The sequence below is a fragment of the Gymnoscopelus microlampas genome, assembly GCF_963454915.1.
Source record: "Gymnoscopelus microlampas genome assembly, chromosome: 6".
Taxonomy (NCBI): domain Eukaryota; kingdom Metazoa; phylum Chordata; class Actinopteri; order Myctophiformes; family Myctophidae; genus Gymnoscopelus; species Gymnoscopelus microlampas.
This window is the reverse complement of record NC_139943.1, coordinates 21770185-21792684: the sequence shown is the minus strand read 5'-3', so window position 1 is coordinate 21792684 and position 22500 is coordinate 21770185. Positions and strand designations below refer to the sequence as shown.

Below are 22500 nucleotides of genomic sequence, written 5' to 3'. Positions count from 1 at the left end.
ATGTAGAAGTACCCTGTTAAAACTAAAAATCCCAAATTCAAAATTGACTTGAATAAAAGTAGGCCTACAAAAGTATTGGTATCAAAATGTACTTAAAGTACCAAAAGTACTTATGTTTGAAAATAGCAGATCTACAAGCTCACAACGCGTCGCATCGCGGCGAGTTGTGAGCTTGTAGATCGGCTATTTTCAAATTACCTATGTATAAAATAGGGCTAAAGTGGTTAATGTAGGTTTTATAATATTATAATTTATATCTGCAAAGTAACTAGTCACTAAAGTTCTCAAATAATTGTAGTGGAGTAAAAGTACAATATTTGCCTCTGAGATGTAGTGGAGTAGGAGTTAAAGTATCGGAAATTAGAAATACTCAAGTGAAGTATAAATACCTCAAAATTGTACTTAAGTACAGTACTTAAGTAAATGTACTTAGTTACTTTCCACCACTGCGTTATGTATTCTGAGTTTTTCACTTCCAAGGAGTAGTAGTAATACAATGTACAGTAGGAGAGGACTTTGGCTTGTGAGACAAAAAAGTGTTACATTTTAGTTGAATGTTAATCTACATAAGCTAAATACTGGATTTCAGTTAATATGCTTCTGGAGCCATAAGTGAAAGACCTACTTATTTCACTGCTGTGAATTGTTTACACAAAATGGTAATTATTTGTTTAATTTTATTTTTATTTATTGAACTTCATTTCAGAAAAAGCTTCTCTTCTTGAGCCTAAGTTAATGACTTAACAAGTTCAATGTTGGGTTGTTTACAAAAATAAGCTATTTCTATTCCAGCTAAATGTTTGAATACATACATGGGGAAAAAAAGTACTTGGAAGATACATGTTGGAAGCAATGAAGCAATTCATATCTTTTAGTTCTCATCCTTATTTATTAGAATCTAGAACAGTAAATAAATGGTATGCCATTTGGTAATGTTCCATTACTTCCAATTACTTTTTAAACGTACACAGTGAATACTAAACTGAAGCTTGAATTAAAAAAAATGTTTGTTTTTTTTGTTTTGTTTTTTTATTAAAAAAAATCGCAATCAAATCGCAATCGCAATATCGGTCAGAAAAATCGCAATTAGATTTTTTCCCAAAATCGTTCAGCCCTAGTCTGATATAGTCTGGTGCTAGTATAGTCTTGTATAACATAGTAGGCCTATAGTAAATTATAGTCAAGTCTTATTTCTTAATATATTACGTACATTACAGACTTTGTTCAATGTCTCCATTCCAGGGCATAGGAGAGCTTTTTGAGAAGATCAAGCAGGAGAACAAGGCTAACGGCCACCCTAACGGAGATGCTGGTTTGTTCTTCACCAACCTCTATGTCACGCCTGTCCTCAATAACATCAGCCTGTACCTGGAGAAGGGCAAAATGTTAGCTGTGACTGGATCTACCGGCTCAGGGAAGGTACGTCTGCAAACTGGGAGTGGCATGAGCGCAAACTGGCCATTATTTAAATTTCAATTCAATTTTATTAGAGTGCCAAATCACAAGCTGTCTCAAGACATTACACATTACAGAGCAGAGACCTGTTGTTGTCCCTCTTAACTGGAAGAAAGCTCAGGCTCTAGCGTGGGCGGCGGGGTATACATTAGGCTTAATCCTTTTTTGGTTCCACATCCTTTGTTGTTGTTTGTTTTTGGTGCGAGTTCTGGTGCTAGTGGATGATGCAGTGAAGTAAATATTAGGATACATTTTGGATGTCATCCTGGAGAACTGTTGGAGGACTAGCTATTGGTCTTTCAGAGTTAAAGTTTGGGTAGTTATAATTTCACACTTCTCAGGTATTGCAAGTTCCTTGTCAAGATTCTTCACCACAGCTGGGTGAACAAACTGGAGATACATGTAGTAGTAGCATTGAAAGGTGTTGTGACATCATGCCAATTTTACTGTTTCCTTGTTCCTAGAGTTCCCTGCTGATGATGATTCTGGGTGAGCTGATGCCCTCGGAGGGCAAAATCAGACACAGTGGACGTATCTCCTACTCACCACAGACTTCCTGGATCATGCCAGGGACCATCCGCGACAACATCCTGTTTGGCCTGACCTACGACGAGTACCGCTACGCCTCTGTTATCAAGGCCTGTCAGCTGGAAGAGGTATGAGAGAGTATTTCAGCCTGGTTTAATGCTGACTCAAGTTCATTCATGTGTTGCACGGGCACTCCAGAGAAGTCGTATTTCTTTCTTTTTTTTTTTACCTCTGGTCCTCAGGAATAATGCTGGTTTTCCTTGTAGTTTTCATTGTAGGATTTACACCTGAGACACCTGGTGAATGCAGTTTAATTCCTGGTGGAATACAAAATTACAGTAGGAGTTCCCTCCTCCCTCCCTCACACTGTCCAAACACACACACACACACACACACACACACACACACACACACACACACACACACACACACACACACACACACACACACACACACACACACACACACACACACACACACACACACACACACACACACACACACACACACACACACACACCACACACACACACACCATTTCTCACATCCTGAGGCATCGTTGAGTGATGCCTCTCTGTCTCTGGAGTAATTCAGGCTACGCTTTCAGCCGGGTGGGGGGGTTGTTACTGGAATACTAGAATGCTGGCTCTCCCCGCGTTGTCATGGAGACGCCACATTATGTCACCAGCTCAGAATATCAGCTTGCTGGTTAGAAAGTGACAGCCATAGAATAGAGACAAGGGTCATTTCTCTGTAAGCAAATCACCAGATTTGTAGGCTTAGGCCAAGGCTGGGCCAGTGGACTGAGGCCAGTGTTCATCGCTGTCGGGCAGAAACCTTATATCTCTGTAGTGGATTTTTTAGTTTTTTGTAAATGAATGCCCTACTACTAAGAGTGTTGCGCAAAAGTAATGAAAATAGCCTATCTGTAGGCTTTATAAATATTTAACCAATGAAAACCAAGCGCTTGTGACTATATAATAACTACATTGGATCCATTGGAACTCAGATTATTTTTTCTATTTCCTGAAATGTAACGGTTTTGTACAAGGTTTCCGCCAGACAGCAACAATATATTACATCTACTCCTAGGCATAAACCTTGTATCACTATCACTATGTTTGATCGTTTTATGTTTGTCATGAATGAATGCCCTATTTTACACTTAGTCATATGACAGTGATGCACAAAAGTAGTGAAAACCCTCCTGCCAATTTAGGTATTTCTAGGTCTTACAGTTGGCTGCACGAACACTGCTAAGAGTATTCATGCAGCTGAGGAAAAATAATGAGAAGAAAAACAATAGAGTTCCTGCAGCTTCACTGCTTAGATCCCTAAATATCATGTTAACATGATCATGTTAATGATTACGTTAAAACGGTATGTGCGTTGAAGCTAATGTATTTAATGCTACCATACATGTACCCACAAATGCGAACATATACTCCAAATTGCGTGAATGTTGAAATATATTAACAATTGCATATGTACTGTATGGTATTTATGAAAATCTACATTGTGGTATTTAGTATTTTGCCAGATGATTGTAGGCTACAATTATCATGCATACAGTCTCTCTCTCTCTCTTGCCCTCTTACTCAGAGTGCCTCCACAGTTTTGACAAAAACACAGCATGTTGTCATAGCAAACAATGTCGGCATGCAATATTGACAGCTCCGTGTAAGAAACCTGCTCCTTACTGTCATCTGACTGAGGCACTGAATGCAGGCATGAGGCGTTGTCAGTTACCATAACAACTGATAGAAATCGCCAATATAATTTTGTCTTTACTGTATGCAAATGTTTGTTGTACTGTAAGTAAATGCGGCGTGTGTTGATGTATACTGTATGCATACAGAACATTGACAAAGAGTATCATCTTTGCTAATGCTAAATACATTTCACACACTTCTTTACACCACTTCGTCACACCTGTAAACCTGTGATGTGACAATAAAACTCTGACAAGGAGGGAAAAAAGGCAACAGCATCCAGGAAAATCCCCCAAAAGCTGTGGTCTAATTAACCACTGATATATGATAAACTCTTTAACATTAAACAAGCTCTGTACACTTTATCTTTAGCCCTGTTATAAAAATGTGTGGATTTTCTTTTTTGACTGTGATAATTTATCTGTTAAACGGCAATACCTGCCGCTATTAACAGATAACAATCCTAAATATTGTCATAATACAGTTGTATATAAATAACACTTTCTTCTAATGCTGCTGTCAACATGTACATTTTAATTTTGATTTTAATTAAATATGGTCTCTTAGCCAATAGCCATATGCTGCACCTCTAGTTTCAGCGTGTGTAGGGCATGCCAATATGCCTGCCAAAGTGGCTTCAACCTGTGTGTGAACATTCTATTATTACGCTATCCATCTAACAGAGTGACAACTGTTGCTTAGTTGTCCAGACACAACGATGACATTTACTAGGGTTGTCTAAGTAGTCCTCCTCTATAGTAGCCCCCCCTGAGCTCCAGACAGACTCCCATGGGTGGTCTTCTCCCTGTTAAAACCATGCATTAGCGGTTTGCTGTGAGTCCCTCGCTCACCTAACGTTAGCATGTAGCTTTTAGCCTCCAGCTCAGCAGATGCTTTGTTCAGGGGGAGACACAACATGCCTTGTATTCCATTCTGTCGTCTTTTACAAGCTGTTAAACAAACTGTTAACTTAATTCCCTACGCCCTCCTTTAAGGATGACGGAAGTGGCCCTGAAAAAAGGTAGGATGCTTTAAGGATGATAGACCTGTACTCTGTCACTTCATCCATGTGGGGTGTCCATTTTCAGTGTGAATTGTACACTACTAAATGTTCATCTGTCAGATTGTCCATGTTCCATGTTCTGTCACCCTTTCTCACTCCCCCACTTCTCTCTCTGGTCCATTTTCTCTGCGTGCTGTGGGTGTGTTGTGCTTTTGGCAGGCTTTCCATTCCTTTTTTCATTTGAACTAAATGACTTGGCACTTTGCAAGCACCCAGTGCACTTTGCAAGCACCCAGTGCACTTTGCAAGCACCCAGTGCACTTTGCAAGCAGATGTAAGTCAAGCTGTTTTTTTTATATTTTATTCTGCTCTTTCAGTGACACAGGCTTGTTGTGTCCTGTTGCAAAGATCTAAGCGTGGCTGTGAATTTTGCTCACATGTTGTACAACAATCTAAAACTTTTATCTGGTTTTACATTTTGTTTCAAAACATTGTGACCAGAACATGTGACAGTGCCACACTGCTCCTTGTGACCCAGTAATGTGTTACATACTTACAAATTGGGTTAGTACACTGATAGAGCAGAATCTTGGATTATTGTGTGTGGTAACCATTAGGCTTTTACACATTAAATGAACACTGAGGATTTTCATTCAGGGAGATTCATTATGTGTATGACATCGTTGCTGAATTAATCATAACTGAGTACTGTCATCAGACAAACGTTACCCTTTCCTGGAAAAGAATGCCATTCAGTATCAGGCAGCAACTATCCACTCTGCTACTATACATGGTTACTGTATGGATGTATGTAACCCAGCAAGTGGATGTTTTCCTCCTAGGATTTGGACCTTCTGCCGGAGAAGGACAAAACATCCCTTGTGGAAGGCGGGGTGACCCTCAGCGGAGGTCAAAGGGCACGCATTGGCCTGGCCAGGTATGTCATATCATATCATATCACACCTGGTTATCTTTCAGCATGGTTTGCTCACTCCTGCACCTGTCAGAAGGGCAACGCTGAATCTACCCCATCTCCCAGAACTGGAAATGTACTTTTAGAGGCATTATCGGCTCTGAGTCATTTGTCCCACTTGGACTTTTCAGAAAGCCACAGAAATATTGACTATATCCAGTCCCCCATTAAGTGTGGTAGTGTGATGATCCAAGTATAGACAGTTGAGGTTGTATGTGTGTCACTGGGGAGAAACATTGATCATTGTTTAGAGCTAATAATTTTTCAGCCATTTATTTTGAGAATATTGCATTACACACTGCACAGTGAGTGTGTGACCTCAGTTATCTTACCTGACATAATTCTTTTAGTCATCCACCGGGTGTATTTGCAAAATTCCAAATAAAGCAAGTAATAGATTCAATTCTTTCTTATAAAAAAATACCCTATCTCTTAAATAGCCTGTCTAATCATAATATGTAGAACCAACTTTGACTTTGTTTCATTCAGCTGCATCTTTCTGAACTGATAGATGTTCTAACATTGTAATAACTGCTTTAAAAATAAGAATATCACGTCAGTTCCTGTATTGCAATGCAAACAATGTATCCCATTGAGAAACAACTGCTACTACAGCATACAGAATTCCATATCTATATAACCATAAATTTATAAATAAGACCACTCACCAGCAATGTCTCTTATCTGACTTACTGTAGTTGTACTGTGACATCTGTTCTGTTTTATGGTCTAATTATTTGTACCACTGAAGGTGCTTTGTTACAGCCGCAATATAACTTTATTGCTCCATTAAATCTCTGTGTGTATTATAACACTTAGACTCTCTCATATTCCCATACATTATTTATTGGTTTAGTGTGCTGGCATCAATTTGGAGCCCCTCTTTGAGTTTGCCTGCTAAGCACTGCTGTCGTCATTCAGAATTTCTACCATGGCTTGCCTTCCTCTTTTACCTCCTATTTGATATATGGCTTTTATTCCTCTCACCTACACTCTCAAGCCAGGTGTCACATTCCTTTGATCTCCCTCCACGTGTGTGTGTGTGTGTGTGTGTGTGTGTGTGTGTGTGTGTGTGTGTGTGTGTGTGTGTGTGTGTGTGTGTGTGTGTGTGTGTGTGTGTGTGTGTGTGTGTGTGTGTGTGTGTGTGTGTGTGTGTGTGTGTGTGTGTGTGTGTGTTCTCTCTCACACAGGGCTGTGTACAAGGATGCAGACCTCTATCTCCTGGACTCTCCTTTCACCCACCTGGATATTGTGACAGAGAAAGAGATCTTTGAGAAGTGTGTATATCCCAACAGAGAGTCTTTCATGTTTTGAGGGAGTGGGCTGTAGGCAAGGTCAAGGTTATTGGTGTTGCTTCTGGTTTGTGTGTGGTTTGTCATGGCTACTTAAATACACCTTATTGTTAGACAATAACTAAGTTATGTATTTCTACCATACACAATGCTGCAAAAAAGTCAAACTATATATATATATATTTTTTTTGTTTTTAAATTAATGCAATACAAATGAATCATATATGAATAATCGATTCATGAATCAGAATGGTGATAACTTTGTATAGGACTCTAAATAAAAAGGAATGCATTTGTGACAGAATTTCAGCAATTCTTGCAGAGACAATAATGCAATATCTTCCAATACAAATTAAGATAGAAACACTATAGATTTTAAGGTATACTATATTACTGTAATCTAATGTGATAGTTGGCAAGAAAGCCCTTTATCTTGATATTATTTCAATCATGAAGAATTTTGCCATTCCGAAAAAGAAAAAAATATCTGATATCTGTTCATGCTGCCAATGTGTTCGTGCAGGTGCTTATGTAAACTGATGGCATCCAAGACGCGCGTCGTGGTCACCAGCAAGTTGGACCACCTCAAACGGGCTGACAAAATCCTGCTGCTTCACAACGGCGTCTGTTACTTCTACGGCACCTTCTCAGAGCTTCAGTCCCAGCGTCCTGACTTCACCACCTTGCTCCTAGGCATCGAGGCATACGACAACTTCAACGCAGATGGACGCAGCACCATCCTTACCGAAACCCTCCGCAGGGTCTCGGTCGATGAATCTGCCGGCTTCCGAGGTCCAGAATCCATGCGGCAGTCGTTCCGTCAGCCTCCACCCCCGATAATCATCTCCGGACCCCAGGGGCTCCCCGGAAGCGACGGTTACCCAGAAAAGCGCAAGCCGTCCCTCATCCTCAACCCACTTGCAGCCGCGCGCAAGTTCTCCTTCATGGGGAACTCCCAGCAGTCTGGCAACGGCCCACAATCCACCACAATAGAGGACGGCGTTAAGGAACTCTCTGAAAGGAAGTTCTCTGTGGTTCCTGAAGATGACCAGGTAGAGGAGGTTCTCCCCAGGAGCAACCTGTACCACCACGGCCTGCAGCAGCTGACGGGGCAGCGGCGGCAGTCCGTCCTGGCGTTCATGACTACCTCCCAAGGACAGGGCCGCAGGGAACTCGTGCAATCGTCCTTCAGGAAGAAGCTGTCCATCACGCCGCAGTGTGAGCTGGCCTCTGAACTGGACATTTACTCCCGCCGCCTGTCTAAAGACAGCGTCTATGACATCAGTGAGGACATTGACGAGGAGGACATGGAGGTACAGTAGGAAATTGCAATGAGATAGGAAGCAGGTTTTTCCAACCTGCATCCATGCCTCTGGATCAGAATTCAGAGGCATGACTTCCTACTTTAATGGAAGAAACATCTTACAGTTTGTATAATCTGTGTTGGGTAGGAGGAAATGCCCAATCTGGTTATGCTTTTTAACTTTGTGTATTTAGTGATTTATTGAATTGAACACATTTTTGTCATCTCTTCGATGTTAAGTTAAGTTACACACACTCACTCACTCATCTGTCTGCTTCTCTACAGGAAGCATTTGCAGATGACCGGGAGAACATCTTTGAAACTACCTCATGGAACACTTACCTGCGCTACATCACCACCAACAGGACCCTTGTTTATGTCCTGATATTTATTCTGTTCATCTTCGCCATTGAGGTAAATTCATAAGCATTTAAGTGTATTCGATAAGTGTACTGTCCACTTTTCTTTTTTTTTTTTAATATTTTATTTTTCATTTTCAATTTTTCACAAAAGTACACATACAACCCCCCACATCCATCCCCCCTCCCCACATACAAACCCACATGCAAAGGACAGAACAGATAAAACATAATCAAAACATAATAATAACTAAGAATACGGTCATAATAAAATTTAACCGAAAATACACCCTCTAAAAATAAAATAACACTATAGCATAGCTATAGTTACTCTCAAAAAAGCAACCATCAATGAGTGTCTATTTGGGACACAACAGAATTAACCCAAAATAACACTAATATACAAAAATAGTGATGATTGAAACAAAAAAGAAAACAATACGTACATATATAATAATTCCAAACCAAAACTGAGATACATATAAAAAGTAAAATAAAACACTTAACAGTAAATAGTTGTGCATTCTCAGATTTTAGTTGTGACCATCAAATATTATTGAGCCTTCTTTGACGTCCCGTTGTAAGACTACATCTTCCAATATCTTCCCGAGAGTCCCTCCTCTGGGAGACCCCCACTGGGGGACCCCTTCCTGGGGAGCCCCTCCCTGGGGGACAATTTCCTGGGGGACCCTCGAGAAAAGCAGCGACCTCCTTCGGCGTTTTAAAGAACCTCTTCTTTCCATCACGCATATCAACCCGGAGCGTAGTAGGATGTAGGAAAGAATAACGGAGGTTTCTCTTTTTGAACTCCTGTTTCACTTGGCCAAACCGTTTCTGGAGCCTGGCAGTCACATCTGGAAAAAACGACAGGGGCGCCCCTTTGAAAGAAATGGGACCTTTCTCCATCGACAGCTTCGTGGCGAGGCGTAGAATCTTGTCTCTGTCTTGGCACTTGAGCAGGCGAATGAGCACCACTCTCGGGCGCTGGTTTGATCTAGTCCGTCGGTCGCGGTTCTCCCATCCGTTGTATGCGTTCAAATATCAATGGTTCTGTAGTGTTCCTTACCAAAAATGGATGGAATCAATTCTGTAAAGAAACGCCCAGGGTCGTTCCTTCACTGCCCTCTTTCAGACCGGTAATTATTTGACGTCGGCTGTAATTCTCGAGCTCATCAATTTTATCAAGTAAAAAGTAATTTTCTCCACGCAGCTTGAGAACATCCGCGTCCACCACTCCAAGCTGGTCCTCGGCTGTGCTGATGCGTTCTTCAGCCTCTGTAATGCGTGCGCTCACACCATCAATTAAACCCTTCAGTCCAGAAATGGAACGATTAATTTTGTCAGTTTTAGAGTTCAATTTGTTAGATAGGGCTTTGTTACCCCGTCTAATCTCCTGAAGTATGACTGAATCAGCTCCAGTCTCATCAGCTGGTACACGTGAAGTCTCAACAACATTAGCAACAAGCTGTTTGCTAATGCTAATGGTGTCGAAGTTTGGTCCTCCATATCGTCGTTATTTTGTCTTATTCTGGCTGAAATGGATCTTGTTAGTTTAACAATGTCTTTGGATAGAAAAAGTTTGTTTGTATTTAACTGTCAAGTCTGCCTAGCTCTGCTGCATCACGTGACTCCAAGTGTACTGTCCACTTGAATGAAGGTTAAATGTTTCTCCTTTTTCCATTTCACATTCAGGTTGCTGGTTCAGTCATTGGCATTTTCCTCATCACAGAGTAAGTGTTAAAATGTACCTACTATCTACCTATACAGTAAGGGGGGATTTAAAAAATATCAGTGTTTTTGCATGTTTAGCCCATTGAATTTACATTGCTGCCAAAGCAAAGTTCTTTATTTTTATGTTTTACTTTTTTTTTAACCCACCTTAAAAGGATCTGCTCCAGGTGAAATTTCTATCATTTTTGTAATTTTGTTCTTAAAACAATCTTTTTCGCTAGGACAATTTTTGCCCAGAAGTTTCAAAAGGCTCCGTGCTTTCAACTGTGCAAAGATTACAAAGCTTTGAAAAGTGAAGCAGGCATAAAGTTCAGTGTTGGAATTACCGATCTCAAGCAAGTTTGAAATATCTTGTTGATTTTAATACACTACTGAATTGGATGGAAATCCATAGCTTCCAGGAAGGTCGGAAAATCATATATGAAAATATATGTGAACCCTTCCATCTCTTCCCCTAGTAAGATCTGGAGGGAGGAGGCCAACCCTTCAGCTCCTAACTACAACGACGAGCAGCATCCGAACGCCTCGTCCCCTGCTGTCCACCTGGCCGTCATCGTCACACCAACCAGTGCCTACTACATCATCTACATCTACGTGGCCACCTCAGAGAGTGTGCTGGGCCTGGGTGTAGTCAGGGGGCTTCCTCTGGTGCACACTCTGCTGACGGTCTCCAAGAGGCTTCATGAACAGATGCTGAGTGCCGTGCTGCGAGCCCCCATGGCTGTACTGAACACCATGAAGACTGGTGGGTGACGGGTGACTCTCTGTGTGTGTGTGTGTGTGTGTGTGTGTGTGTGTGTGTGTGTGTGTGTGTGTGTGTGTGTGTGTGTGTGTGTGCGTGTGCGTGTGCGTGTGCGTGTGCGTGTGCGTGCGCGTGCGCATGCGTGCGTGTGCGTGTGTGTGTGTGTGTGTGTGTGTTTTTTACGATGTGGCTCTGAAGGAGGCATAGTCATCTAGAAGAGGTTCTGTCTGTGTGTTTGTATCTGTGTCACTGTGGATAATGTCGTAAACCACTGGACCGATTAGCGCCAAATGATGTACAAGGAAGTACTCCCTTGTATTTATATTATTATATTTTATATTGTTGGGTAATATTTCACTTTAATTTGATAATGGATGCAAATGAGGTTCTGATCGCCCAAAAATGGAGTCATATGTCATAGATGGCTGATGACATAGACTGGCCACATGAAGTCTGAGATGCACACGGAAGCCAAGACTCTGTGGAAGGCGGGGACGCCCCCTTTCTAGTTGTCTCCGCCAGGAGACATTGTTTTCACTTTCCGTGAAACAAGCTAACATTGGTCAAGCCTCACGTGACACGTGACAATACGGTGAAATAGTGTGATCTGATTGGCTAGTGACGTATAGCGGCCTATAAATACATGTGTCACTTTGAAAGAGTCTGTGCCTCTTTCAAAGTGAGGTAAGACAGGAATAATCACGAAATGGCTGAGAAATGGTAGCCTGGTAAACCCTCCCTCCGGAAATCTCATTTCTATTTGATTTCAGGAGAGAGTCTGGCATGATCGCCCATTGTGGGAGTTTCCAGCGAAATCACCAACTAACCGCGCCTATCAGCGTCGTCGCTCATCGTTCTGTGATTGACAGCTTATGTTGGCCAATCAGGTGGCGAGTTCGAGTGAGCCCGAACGAAGCCGAGTGCAGCCTGAGTGCCGCCGACAAAAGACGAACGGCAGCCATTGTTGTTGTCCGAGTGCCGTCACTTCTTAGTTTCGTTCTTAAAACGGTCTCAAACTTGTTTTTTGAGGCACGGAATTTACTATTAAGATATCGTTTGGATAGAATTTAGTTGTTTAACTTCATATATGTGGTCAATTAATCATGACAGAGCCTATTTAAAAATATAAATTCAGAGAACCGGGAGGGGCGGGCTGTGGCACGCATGTATCCCAATAAGGCAACCTATTTTGGGCATGGCGATCTCAAAAGTCCCGCTGCGTCATATTAGTGACGGAGGTGGTAAAAATCCACTGCAATTGGCTGAAGGGGAAAAACGATCATTGGCTGAAGGGGTTGTCAGTCAACGGTATTACTCCCGCCCAACTCCAGCCCGCAGCCAATATTGCAGCATGGGCGATCATGCCAGACTCTCTCCTGAAATCAAATAGAAATGAGATTTCCGGAGGGAGGGTTTACCAGGCTAGAGAAATGACGGATACTGTAACAATTGGATAGGACACTTACACAGACAGGACAGATAGGACACTTACACAGACAGGACGGATAGGACACTTACATAGACAGGACGGATAGGACACTTATACAGACAGGACGGATAGGACACTTATACAGACAGGACGGATAGGACACTTATACAGACAGGACGGACAGGACACTTATACAGACAGGACGGATAGGACACTTATACAGACAGTACGGATAGGACAGTTATACAGACGGATAGGACACTTGTGTCATGTTACTATGACACAGTAACATGTTCTATTTTTTGTAAGAATTAGAACATAAGAATTAGAACATTCCCAACATTCCCAACACAAGTCTGCTGGCGGAGACTTGTGCTCCGAGGAGCACTTTTTCTAGTTATGGTTGTGTTCAATTAAGGTCAAACAGAGTCAGGTGCTGCTATCGTAAATTCTGGCTTACTGGAAAGGCTCTGCTACACTAAATGGAACAGAACCTTAATTAGGATAATTGGTAACACCAGTGTTTGTTCAGTTTCATGTCAATATGGCTGCCATATAAAAGGGTCTATTCAATGCTCTAAAGTTTGTGTTACTGATTGAATTGCAAGACCGCTTTCATCCAGTGATTTTGTATTCTTTAGAAGGTTCAGTCAGTCCTACCAACTGCCATAATAATTCAGTCACGCCTGATTTATACTCATTTGCGTGCAACTGATGCTTAAATAGCCGATCTAGAAGCCACAACATGTTATGAGCTTCTAGATCTGCTATTATACTATTATACTTACAATGAAGTATAAATGAAGCATAACTACACTTTACGCTCCTCCTACAGGACGGATCATGAATAGATTCACCAAGGACATGGCCACCATCGATGACATGCTGCCTTTGGTGCTTTTTGACTTCATACAGGTGGGATACATTTTGTACCTATAAAGAGCACCTTTATTCCATGAATACCTTGTAGATGAGTGAAACTAGCTTGTGGAACAAACATAACATACATATTCAATGCAATCACTATTCTAGTAATCAATATTACGGATCATACAGACTACGATCCAGTCACAATATGCTTAATAGATTGCTAGTCTTCCTCAATGTCAAAATATGTGCTGATATTTGTGGATTAGCTATTTTAACTTGCCTTTCCACATTAATCTTCAGGGCTGTTGCAATTTCTACAGTTTTACATCTACTTGTTTTCATGTCTTGGTTGACATGGTAGCACTAGCTACAGTAGTCCTGGCCGGCAGCCGGGCTAGGTCCTAAGACCACATGACGTTTAAGTTAAGGAGAGGACTTGAACTAGTGTCCATATCTGTAACACTAAAGAGTACAAAGCACATAGACCTTTTTTAAATGTCTTAAACATCATTATCACTGGACCATTTCTGGTCATACAGGAAAATACAAGAAACACTTCCAGTGTGTAGACACTGGAAGTCACAAGGAGGTAAACAACTTGTTGTTTCTCTTTGCCTTCAGTGAACCTTACCCATCTGCCACTCTAGACAAATTCAATTAAACGCTTAGTGCTGTTTGCTCTGACACTCACTGTTGCCCCTCTGCTTCTTTGTCTTGTGCTGTTGGCCACATCTCCAGTTGTCGCTGATCGTTTTGGGAGCCATCTTCACTGTGTCCATTATGCGGCCGTACATCTTCATTGCAGCCATCCCTTTGGCTGCCATCTTCGTCTTCCTCAGAAAGTACTTTCTGCGAACTGGTCAACAACTCAAACTGCTGGAAGCTGAAGGTAAATAAGCCTGTGGGCCATTTAGGGATACAATGTGTGCTGGAGACAAAAAAGAAACAAACCAGAATTATGATGACAAGCACAATCTTGCGTTCTGTTCATGCTGGAAAAGTAAACACGAGAAAATAGTAGATAGAAGCAATAAAGTCTGAACTCAGGAAGTAAGAGGGGCAGACTGTTGGGCATCTCCACAGCCCTCCAGTCTGTCAGCTTGGCATGTGGCGCTGCGCCAGGAGTCAGAGGTCAAGCTGATGGGCAAAAACACACAGAGGAGAGGATGAAGAGGGCGGAAGAGGATGGAGGAGTCGCCTCTGTGGGACTGGACTAGTTAAGGAAGAGAGAGAGAGCTAACAAAAGCACAACTCCCCTCCAGTCTAAACCCTGATTTATAAGTCGTTGTGTACGTGCCAGTGCCGCAGGCCACAAATAGCAGATCTACAAGCTCACAGTGCGTCGTAATGCGACACGTTGTGAGCTTGTAGATCTGCTATGATCGACATGCAACACCGGCACGCAATGATGTATGAATTAAGCATAAATCAGATTCAGAGATGTGATGTTTGTTTTCACGTAGGAATACAACATAAACACTGGTGGTATTTGATTCTACAGATCAGCTAAGGCCATGTTTGCCTAGAGGGGTGGCATCATAATCAGTCTGATTTGATTTGATTTTATTAGATTAGATTAGATTTTATTATACAGGAAAAACACATGTCACATCATGTTCATCGGAGAAACATCATATTCTTCGGAGAAACACAAGAAAGTCGTGCGACTTATTTCCATTGTGGTCCTTGAAATTGCTAACATTTTTGGGTGGAGTTACAGTATCATGGCACATCAATGTATCTTCAGATCAGTAGAATAGGAAGTGCTCATGAGAACAGTGTAGGCTTGGAGCAGAGATCATGGGGATATCCCTGCTGATGGCCACTTCCTGGAGTAAGTGCCATGTGCTGCAAACAGTGCATTTAGGGGAAACATAGCCGGATATTGAGAGAGGTAGTACTGAACAGTGACCTTCTTCTATAAATGAGATCTTGGCTTTAATCTGACAAGTCCACAAGCATGTGCAGGCATTCTGTAACACTGGTTTCAGAACCAAAACATTTGATTGGAGTTATGAGTAATGAGTGTAGTTGTGATTTTTTATGAATAGTATCTGAGTACAGCAAGTAGTTTAAGGTTTGTGCAAAACGCCTGTTTTTGTAGCAAGCATAGAAAACCTAGTTCTTCATGTATTCGAATAAAGGTTTCTATATTTGGTCCCTAAACACCTAAATCTCTAAAAGAGCCAATCTACAAGCCTGTCAGACGTTGTGAGCTTGTAGATTGGCTATTTTCACCGAATGTTCCCCCCCAGGATAGGGACACTATGTTTCATGTGGTTAATTTGTCCACACAGCAGTCCAGATGGAACCTACAGTTTGAGAAAAGAGGTCACTTCAGAGTGCTGACGAATACAGCAACGTTTTGCACGTTTCAACTGTGCTTTTGACCGTCACTGAATGTGTGTTTAATTGATGGCAACAAGGTCTTTCCGTAGCCAGAGAGAGAGGGAGCACAGGCGGGTCAGAGAGAACATCCGATCTGGGATTTCCTTCAGCTTCATCCTGGCATCGCTATCCTACATGTTTCAAAAAGTGTGTCACACCACGTAACACGCTAGGGAAAGAGTGTTTGCCAGCGGCACATTTTCTTCTTATTGACATTGTTGACATATTTCATTGGCGTCATTGGAAGATGATCTCACTTTGTGCAAATGTGATTCCACCAGTTTCTCGATGACAGCAGTTATGCAGTCTGCAACCGGTTTGCTATCAAAGCTAGCGGAGCGCTCAGAGACCATCAACTTTATTGTTTCCTTCCTCACATTTGCAACACTTCCTGGGCAGATTGACGAGGGTTCAGAAGATGAGCAGCAGTGAAAACATGACTTGATTCAAAACAAGGGAGGCTTGTTCATAGACGTACTGTAGTTGCTTTGGAAAAATATTTTGATGTTATGAGAGAACTTCTTCACTGCGTAAAACTAGCTGTGTGCTACAGTTGTTTCCAGTTGTGATGGTTTCCTTACAGTATGTTGAGTCCAGGATTCTGTGAATTGAAAGCCTAATTGAAGCTTCATTTATTGAAAAATGTGTTTGTGTTCATGTGAATCTTGGAATCCACATGGCAACGGTGTGGGTCCAATGTGGATCTTTGATGTCACGCTCATGTCACCATGACTCAGCCATAACCATATAAGGAGTTCCCAATGCAGCTACGCCCAAATATGGAGTGTGTTGTCTGAACCTTGCGTCACTAGGCTTTCCACCACGAAGGAAAGCCTGGTATTCATTCAAAAACAGAGCCGTGTGATCCAGTTTAGAAAAAAGATGGTGGGTTCCGGTTGACGTCGCATTGTTTTTGTTCCCCACATAATGCGAGGTACGTAGGTGTGAGGGTCGCGTAGCGGCCCAAACCTCTAGTATATACACACTTTATTGTTTTTTTTAAACAAAAATCCCCCCCCCCCTCCCAGTTCACACACACAAACCTAATCCCTGTGTAATCACATGAAAACATGCCCTATCTCTCTGACTTTGACATCTTTATTGACAATGCATGATATACGTATGTACAATACATACATGGGCTCCACCATCGTCAAAAGGACAAAAACGCAATAAAGCTGACAACTTGTTTCCATTCTCTCTCCTCTCGTTCGCCCAGCACGGAGCCCCATCTTCTCCCACCTGATCATCTCTGTGAGGGGTCTGTGGACCATCCGGGCGTTTGGTCGTCAGAGCTACTTTGAGACTCTGTTCCACAAGGCTCTGAACACACACACGGCCACCTGGTTCCACTACCTGGCCACGCTGCGCTGGTTCCTGTTCCGCTGTGACATGATCTTTATCTTCTTCTTCACTGCCGCCGCCTTCATCGCCGTGGGAACCAATCGTGAGTGACGGCAGGCAGCAGCGGGTGTGGAGGGAGGGTGCGGGTGGGGGAGAGGGAGAATTAAGGGTGGGTAACGACCTACGGTGACGACGGGTATGCTTCAAAGTTTCTCCATATTTCGTTTGTTAATTCATTTCCTACTTTGTCATGCAAAGGAGTCACACAAAAGTTGCGAATATAGGCAGTCTACAAGCTCACAACACGTTGCATCGCGACACGCTGTGAGCTTGTAGATCGGTTGTTTTCTCTATTTTTGAAACATTTTGAAAGTGAAAGTGGTCTGTCTATGGGTTGTATAAATATTTAACCAATGAAAGGTAACAGGAGCTTATGACCAAATAACTACATTAAATCCATTGGAACACAGGGCCCTATTGCGGCGCCCGGGGTCCTTCTTACGCTCACGTTAACTGAAATGTTTTTCTCACACCAAATTTGACTTTTTAGTTTATGTTAAATATAACTATATATATATATATATATAAGGTGTATAACTATTTAGTTTAACTATAATAAGCTGGTGCTGTATGTCCTCATTTGCCCTTGGGCTGAATCCAGAGCCCTGTAACCTACGATATATGAGATATGAGGCAGTCATTGCCAAGAGGTCAGAAGGTCAGAAGGAAGCTATCTGTTTATGTATTATCGTGTGTGACATAATGTGATCATAACATTGGAAATGAAAAACATGCGGTCGGTTTGATTGAAACAGTGGGAATGTCATTTGGGTTGTAATGTAATAAGACATACTTGTTCTGCTTGCTTTGGTGGCCGTGGGAATGGATAGGAAACACGCGCGCGTGCGCACACACACACACACACACACACACACACACACACACACACACACACACACACACACACACACACACACACACACACACACACACACACACACACACACACACTCCTCTCCTACTTTTCATTCATAAAAACTAATTCCCACACACTGCATACGTGCACATATACACACATATGCACATTAAGACACGCATGCTAACACACACACACGCACGCACGCGCGCGCGCGCACACACACACACAAACACACACACACACACTCACGTACGCACAGCATGTGTGTTTATGTTGAGGGATGATTAAAGGGTTATTTCACAGCCCATTAGAGACAGCTGTACTCTGACATCAGCACACAGGCCTTTCTTCTGCTAGTTTCATTCATAGTTTGCGTGGGTGCATGCCTGTGTTTGCGTCCGTGTGTCTGTTTGTGCGTCGTGGGCACATGTGCACATTTCATTTTTTTCTGTCTGTGTACGTCTGTCTGACTGTGTGTGTGTGTGTGTGTGTGTGTGCGTGTGTGCGTGTGTGCGTGTGCGTTTGTGCGTTTGTGCGTACCACAGAGGATAAACCGGGAGAGATTGGCATCATCGTGGCTCTAGCCATGCTCCTCCTGGGGACGTTTCAATGGGCTGTCATCACCAGTATCACTGTGGATGGACTGGTATGTTACACACATACACCATGGATATTTAACCTCTTTAGCCACTCAAACCCTATATACATCATTGACCGGGGTCCACCAGGGGTGTATACTTGGCCCCCTCCTTTTTACCCTCTACACCAAATCACGTACTGTACAGTATATACCAAAGATAGCAGACCTACAAGCTCACAAGGCGTCACAACACAAGCTTGTCGATCTGCTGTTTTTGCAGAATATATTATTCGCCTATTTTCGTGGAATGTTTGCCAACAGTGACTTGATGCCATGAATAGGGGCGCCACGGTTCATGTGATTAATCAAAGTACCCTGAAGGACATTTCCAGGAGAGATTCAAAGAGGTTTTATTTGTCACTCACTCATACAATATGTATGTGCTGCTAATCCCTCTGACTGTGAAAGAACCTTTCTAGACCATGCACCCGCTAAGAAACCACCAGAAGACATCTGAGTGGTGCTCGCATCATCTTAAGTTGCAGGAACACACACACACGCACACGCACACGCACACGCACACGCACACGCACACGCACAGGCACACGCACACATGCACACACGCACACGCACACATGCACGCACACGCACAGCAATAGCTTAGGCTATTATTGTCTCCGCCAGGCCGAAAGGCATGGCGAGAGAGTATGTTTTCCACCCGTCCGTCCGTGTGTCCGTGTGTGTGTGTGTGTGTGTCCGTCCGTCTGTCTGTGAACAGCTAATCTCCGGCACCGTTGGCCCGGTCGCAGCGAAACTGTGCACACACACTCCCTGGATGCCATTTCAGAACCTCTGACCCAAGTTTTTGACAAAACACATTTTTTGACAGTACTCCTACAGATTTTGTCCAAAAATCACGCAAATCGGTACACAGTATCCCTATTAAACAAAACGGGTCTTTCAGATTTCTCATATTCCATCCTGATTGGCTAAAAATGTCTTCCAAAGTTTGCAGGAGTGCTCCGTTTTGAACAAAATGCTTCAAATCATGAACACAGCATGCAATTTCCGTGAAATTTTGCACGCACATTCCCATTAGGCCGAGGAAGAACTACCATTTGAATTTTTTCAAATCAGCCTCATGGTGGCGCTATAACAGGCCGATTCATGTTTTTACCTATAATTGCACCGATCTGTGCAAAACTTTGTATGCACACTCCCTAGAGGTCAAGGAAAAACCTTTGCCCTGCATTTTTCACATCTGCCTTTTATAGCGCCACCAGGAGGCCGACTTATGTAAAACACATTATTTTATACTACTCCTTCCAATTTTATCCAAATTTCACGCAAATCGGTACACATGATCTCTATAGTCATGTGATCACGACGGATGTGTTTGATTTTTCATATTCCATACTGATTGGCTAAGATTGACATCTAAAGTTTGCATTATTGGCTTGTTTTGAACAAAATTCAGCAAATCATGAACGCACCGTCCAATTGCGCTCAAACTTTGCACGCACATTCACACTATGTTGAGGAACAAATGCCACCCTTTTAACATTGGCCTATTATACTGCCACCAACAGGTCTAATTTAGCGAAACACATGTTTTTAACAAAATGCCTCAAATCATGAATGCAGTCAGTGTCCGATTGTCGTGCAAGGCCTAAGAAGAAATGGCACCCTTTTCACGTTGGCCTATTATAGCGCCACCAGGAGGCCACAATAGCCCACCTGACCTGGCGGAGACCTGTGCTCCGAGGAGCACTTTTTCTAGTTGTAAAGTGAGGTTCGTTCGAACTTGCTGTCATCATTTATTCATGCAGTTACTTGGCTGTCATCACCACACTTTTTCATTGACTCTTTCTCTTCCTCTTCTCTGCTCCTCTCTTCCTCTCCTTTTTATCCCCTTGCCCCATTCCTCATCCTTCCACCTCTCACCCTCTCTCACCATCATTTTCTCCTCTTTGCTCCTTTTTCTCTCCCCTGCACTTCCTTCTCCTTACTCCCTCTCCTCCTTTGCTATCTCTCCTCCTCTCGTTTCTCTCTCTCTCTCTCTCTCTCTCTCTCTCTCTCTCTCTCTCTCTTATCTGCTCTCCTCCTCTCTTATCTCTCTTCTTTCTCTGCTCCGTCCTCTCTCTCTTCTCCTCTCTCCTCTCTCTTCTCTCTCTCTCTCCCTGTCTTCTGGTCTCTCTCAGATGCGGTCAGTGGATCGGGTCTTTAAGTTCATCGACCTGCCTTCAGAGGAGCCACATGTGGGCGGTGGAGGGGGTGGGGGCGGGGGCGGGGGCAAAGGTCACGACCTGGTCATCGACAACCCCCACGCCCGGGACTACTGGCCCAACAGGGGTCAGATGGAGGTACAGGGCATGACGGTCAAATACACAGAGGCTGGCCGCGCCGTGCTCAGTGACGTCTCCTTCAGTGTGGAGGGAGGACACAGTGTAGGTATTCAGGGAATGGAAATGGTGTATGTGTGTGTGTGTGTGTGTGTGTGTGTGTGTGTGTGTGTGTGTGTGTGTGTGTGTGTGTGTGTGTGTGTGTGTGTGTGTGTGTGTGTGTGTGAGAGAGAGAGAACCATTCTCACACAACTTTGTCGTATGATGAATCGTGAAAAATAACCAATTTACAAGCTTGTAGATCTGGTAGATTAGTTATTTTTGGGAAAGAAATTGAGGGTAACTCCTTTAATGCCATGTCCAAAGTATAGTAGTGATGCCAGGTTCAAAGTGGTGAACGTCTCTGAATGTAACGGTTAAATTAATTAATTATATTGTAATGGAGGAAGTTGTGACTTAAGTGCCCCTTCTTAAGTCTCAGGGCCGATTAGAGCATCTACAATGCTGCACCCAAATAATGTGATTACTGGGAATAATCCGGTTGTGGCAGTAATTTGAATGGAGTGTTTACATGCATAGCATTACTTTTTATGCTATGCACTTTTCACATTAATTTTGTGAAAAGTTGGATTTCAGAAATGTTTACTTTTGTGTTATCCGTTTATTGTTTTATTATTAGGCATGCATATAGAAAACAGAAGTAAGTCTGGTCAAGGCATTTACAGTACAAATCAAGGCCTTACAAATTTGAAAATCAAATAAAGGTGTTTACCACTTCAATCAGAGTATTGACTTAATTAGGGCAGGACATTAAGCGTGACTAACATCTTATCCAATGCGTTGTGAGCTCGGCTATTTTCGGCGGCACCACCGTACAACGGAGTATACATGTAAACATAAGCTTTAATTAAAGCTGATGAACGGCCCTCGCGCCCCTCGCACGTTTGTCCAAGTTAGGAGCATAGAGGGGGCGGGGCTTAAGCAATTACAGTCTGGCCCTGTTGCAGCTTATGGTAGGCTACACCTCCAAAGACTCTGAAAGGCAGGATCTCTTCTTTAACGCATTTATCTTGCAAATCCCTTCTCGTACACTGACAAATTAGCATCATTGTAACATAAAACTCAGAATGTCTTTAAGCCAGCTATAGTCATCACCAGTCCATTTGCTTGGAACATTTCCTCTTGGGAACGGTGCCAAAGTGCCGCAGACAGTAGTTCAGTGAGCTGGCAGTAGCCTCTTAGAAAGTAAAATATCTCACAGTGCTACTTTCTCTCTCACGTGTAGGGTGTTCAGAAGCCAACAGTATGTTAATCAACAAGTCCATCGCGCCAACAGTTGGCAGCCGATGGGCCTCGCGCGTCCACAAGCACGGTGTACGAGTTGTCAAGCCATGGTAGACAGAATAAGTTATCATCTGTTTTGAAATTGTACATACTGTAGTACTTGACAATGATTGTGCCTTGTGCATTAGGCTAGCTGGCATTAGCGGCCTAGCTAGCTATAATGTAAACAGAGAGGCTACAAGTGGA

The 22500-nt window shown here is 42.8% G+C and overlaps 1 protein-coding gene across 1 annotated transcript in view; it reads left to right on the top strand.

The window, feature by feature from the left end:
* The window catches only part of cftr (CF transmembrane conductance regulator), a 50087-nt gene that overhangs the window by 20248 nt on the left and 7339 nt on the right, over window positions 1–22500 (top strand). Inside the window, exons 10-22 of the mRNA XM_084059000.1 lie at window positions 1243–1419; window positions 1920–2111; window positions 5541–5635; window positions 6862–6948; window positions 7487–8276; window positions 8552–8680; window positions 10318–10355; window positions 10815–11101; window positions 13363–13442; window positions 14136–14286; window positions 17005–17232; window positions 18594–18694; window positions 20830–21075. Coding sequence (XP_083915126.1) covers window positions 1243–1419; window positions 1920–2111; window positions 5541–5635; window positions 6862–6948; window positions 7487–8276; window positions 8552–8680; window positions 10318–10355; window positions 10815–11101; window positions 13363–13442; window positions 14136–14286; window positions 17005–17232; window positions 18594–18694; window positions 20830–21075 — 2601 coding nt within the window. The remainder of the gene's footprint in view (window positions 1–1242; window positions 1420–1919; window positions 2112–5540; window positions 5636–6861; window positions 6949–7486; window positions 8277–8551; window positions 8681–10317; window positions 10356–10814; window positions 11102–13362; window positions 13443–14135; window positions 14287–17004; window positions 17233–18593; window positions 18695–20829; window positions 21076–22500) is intronic.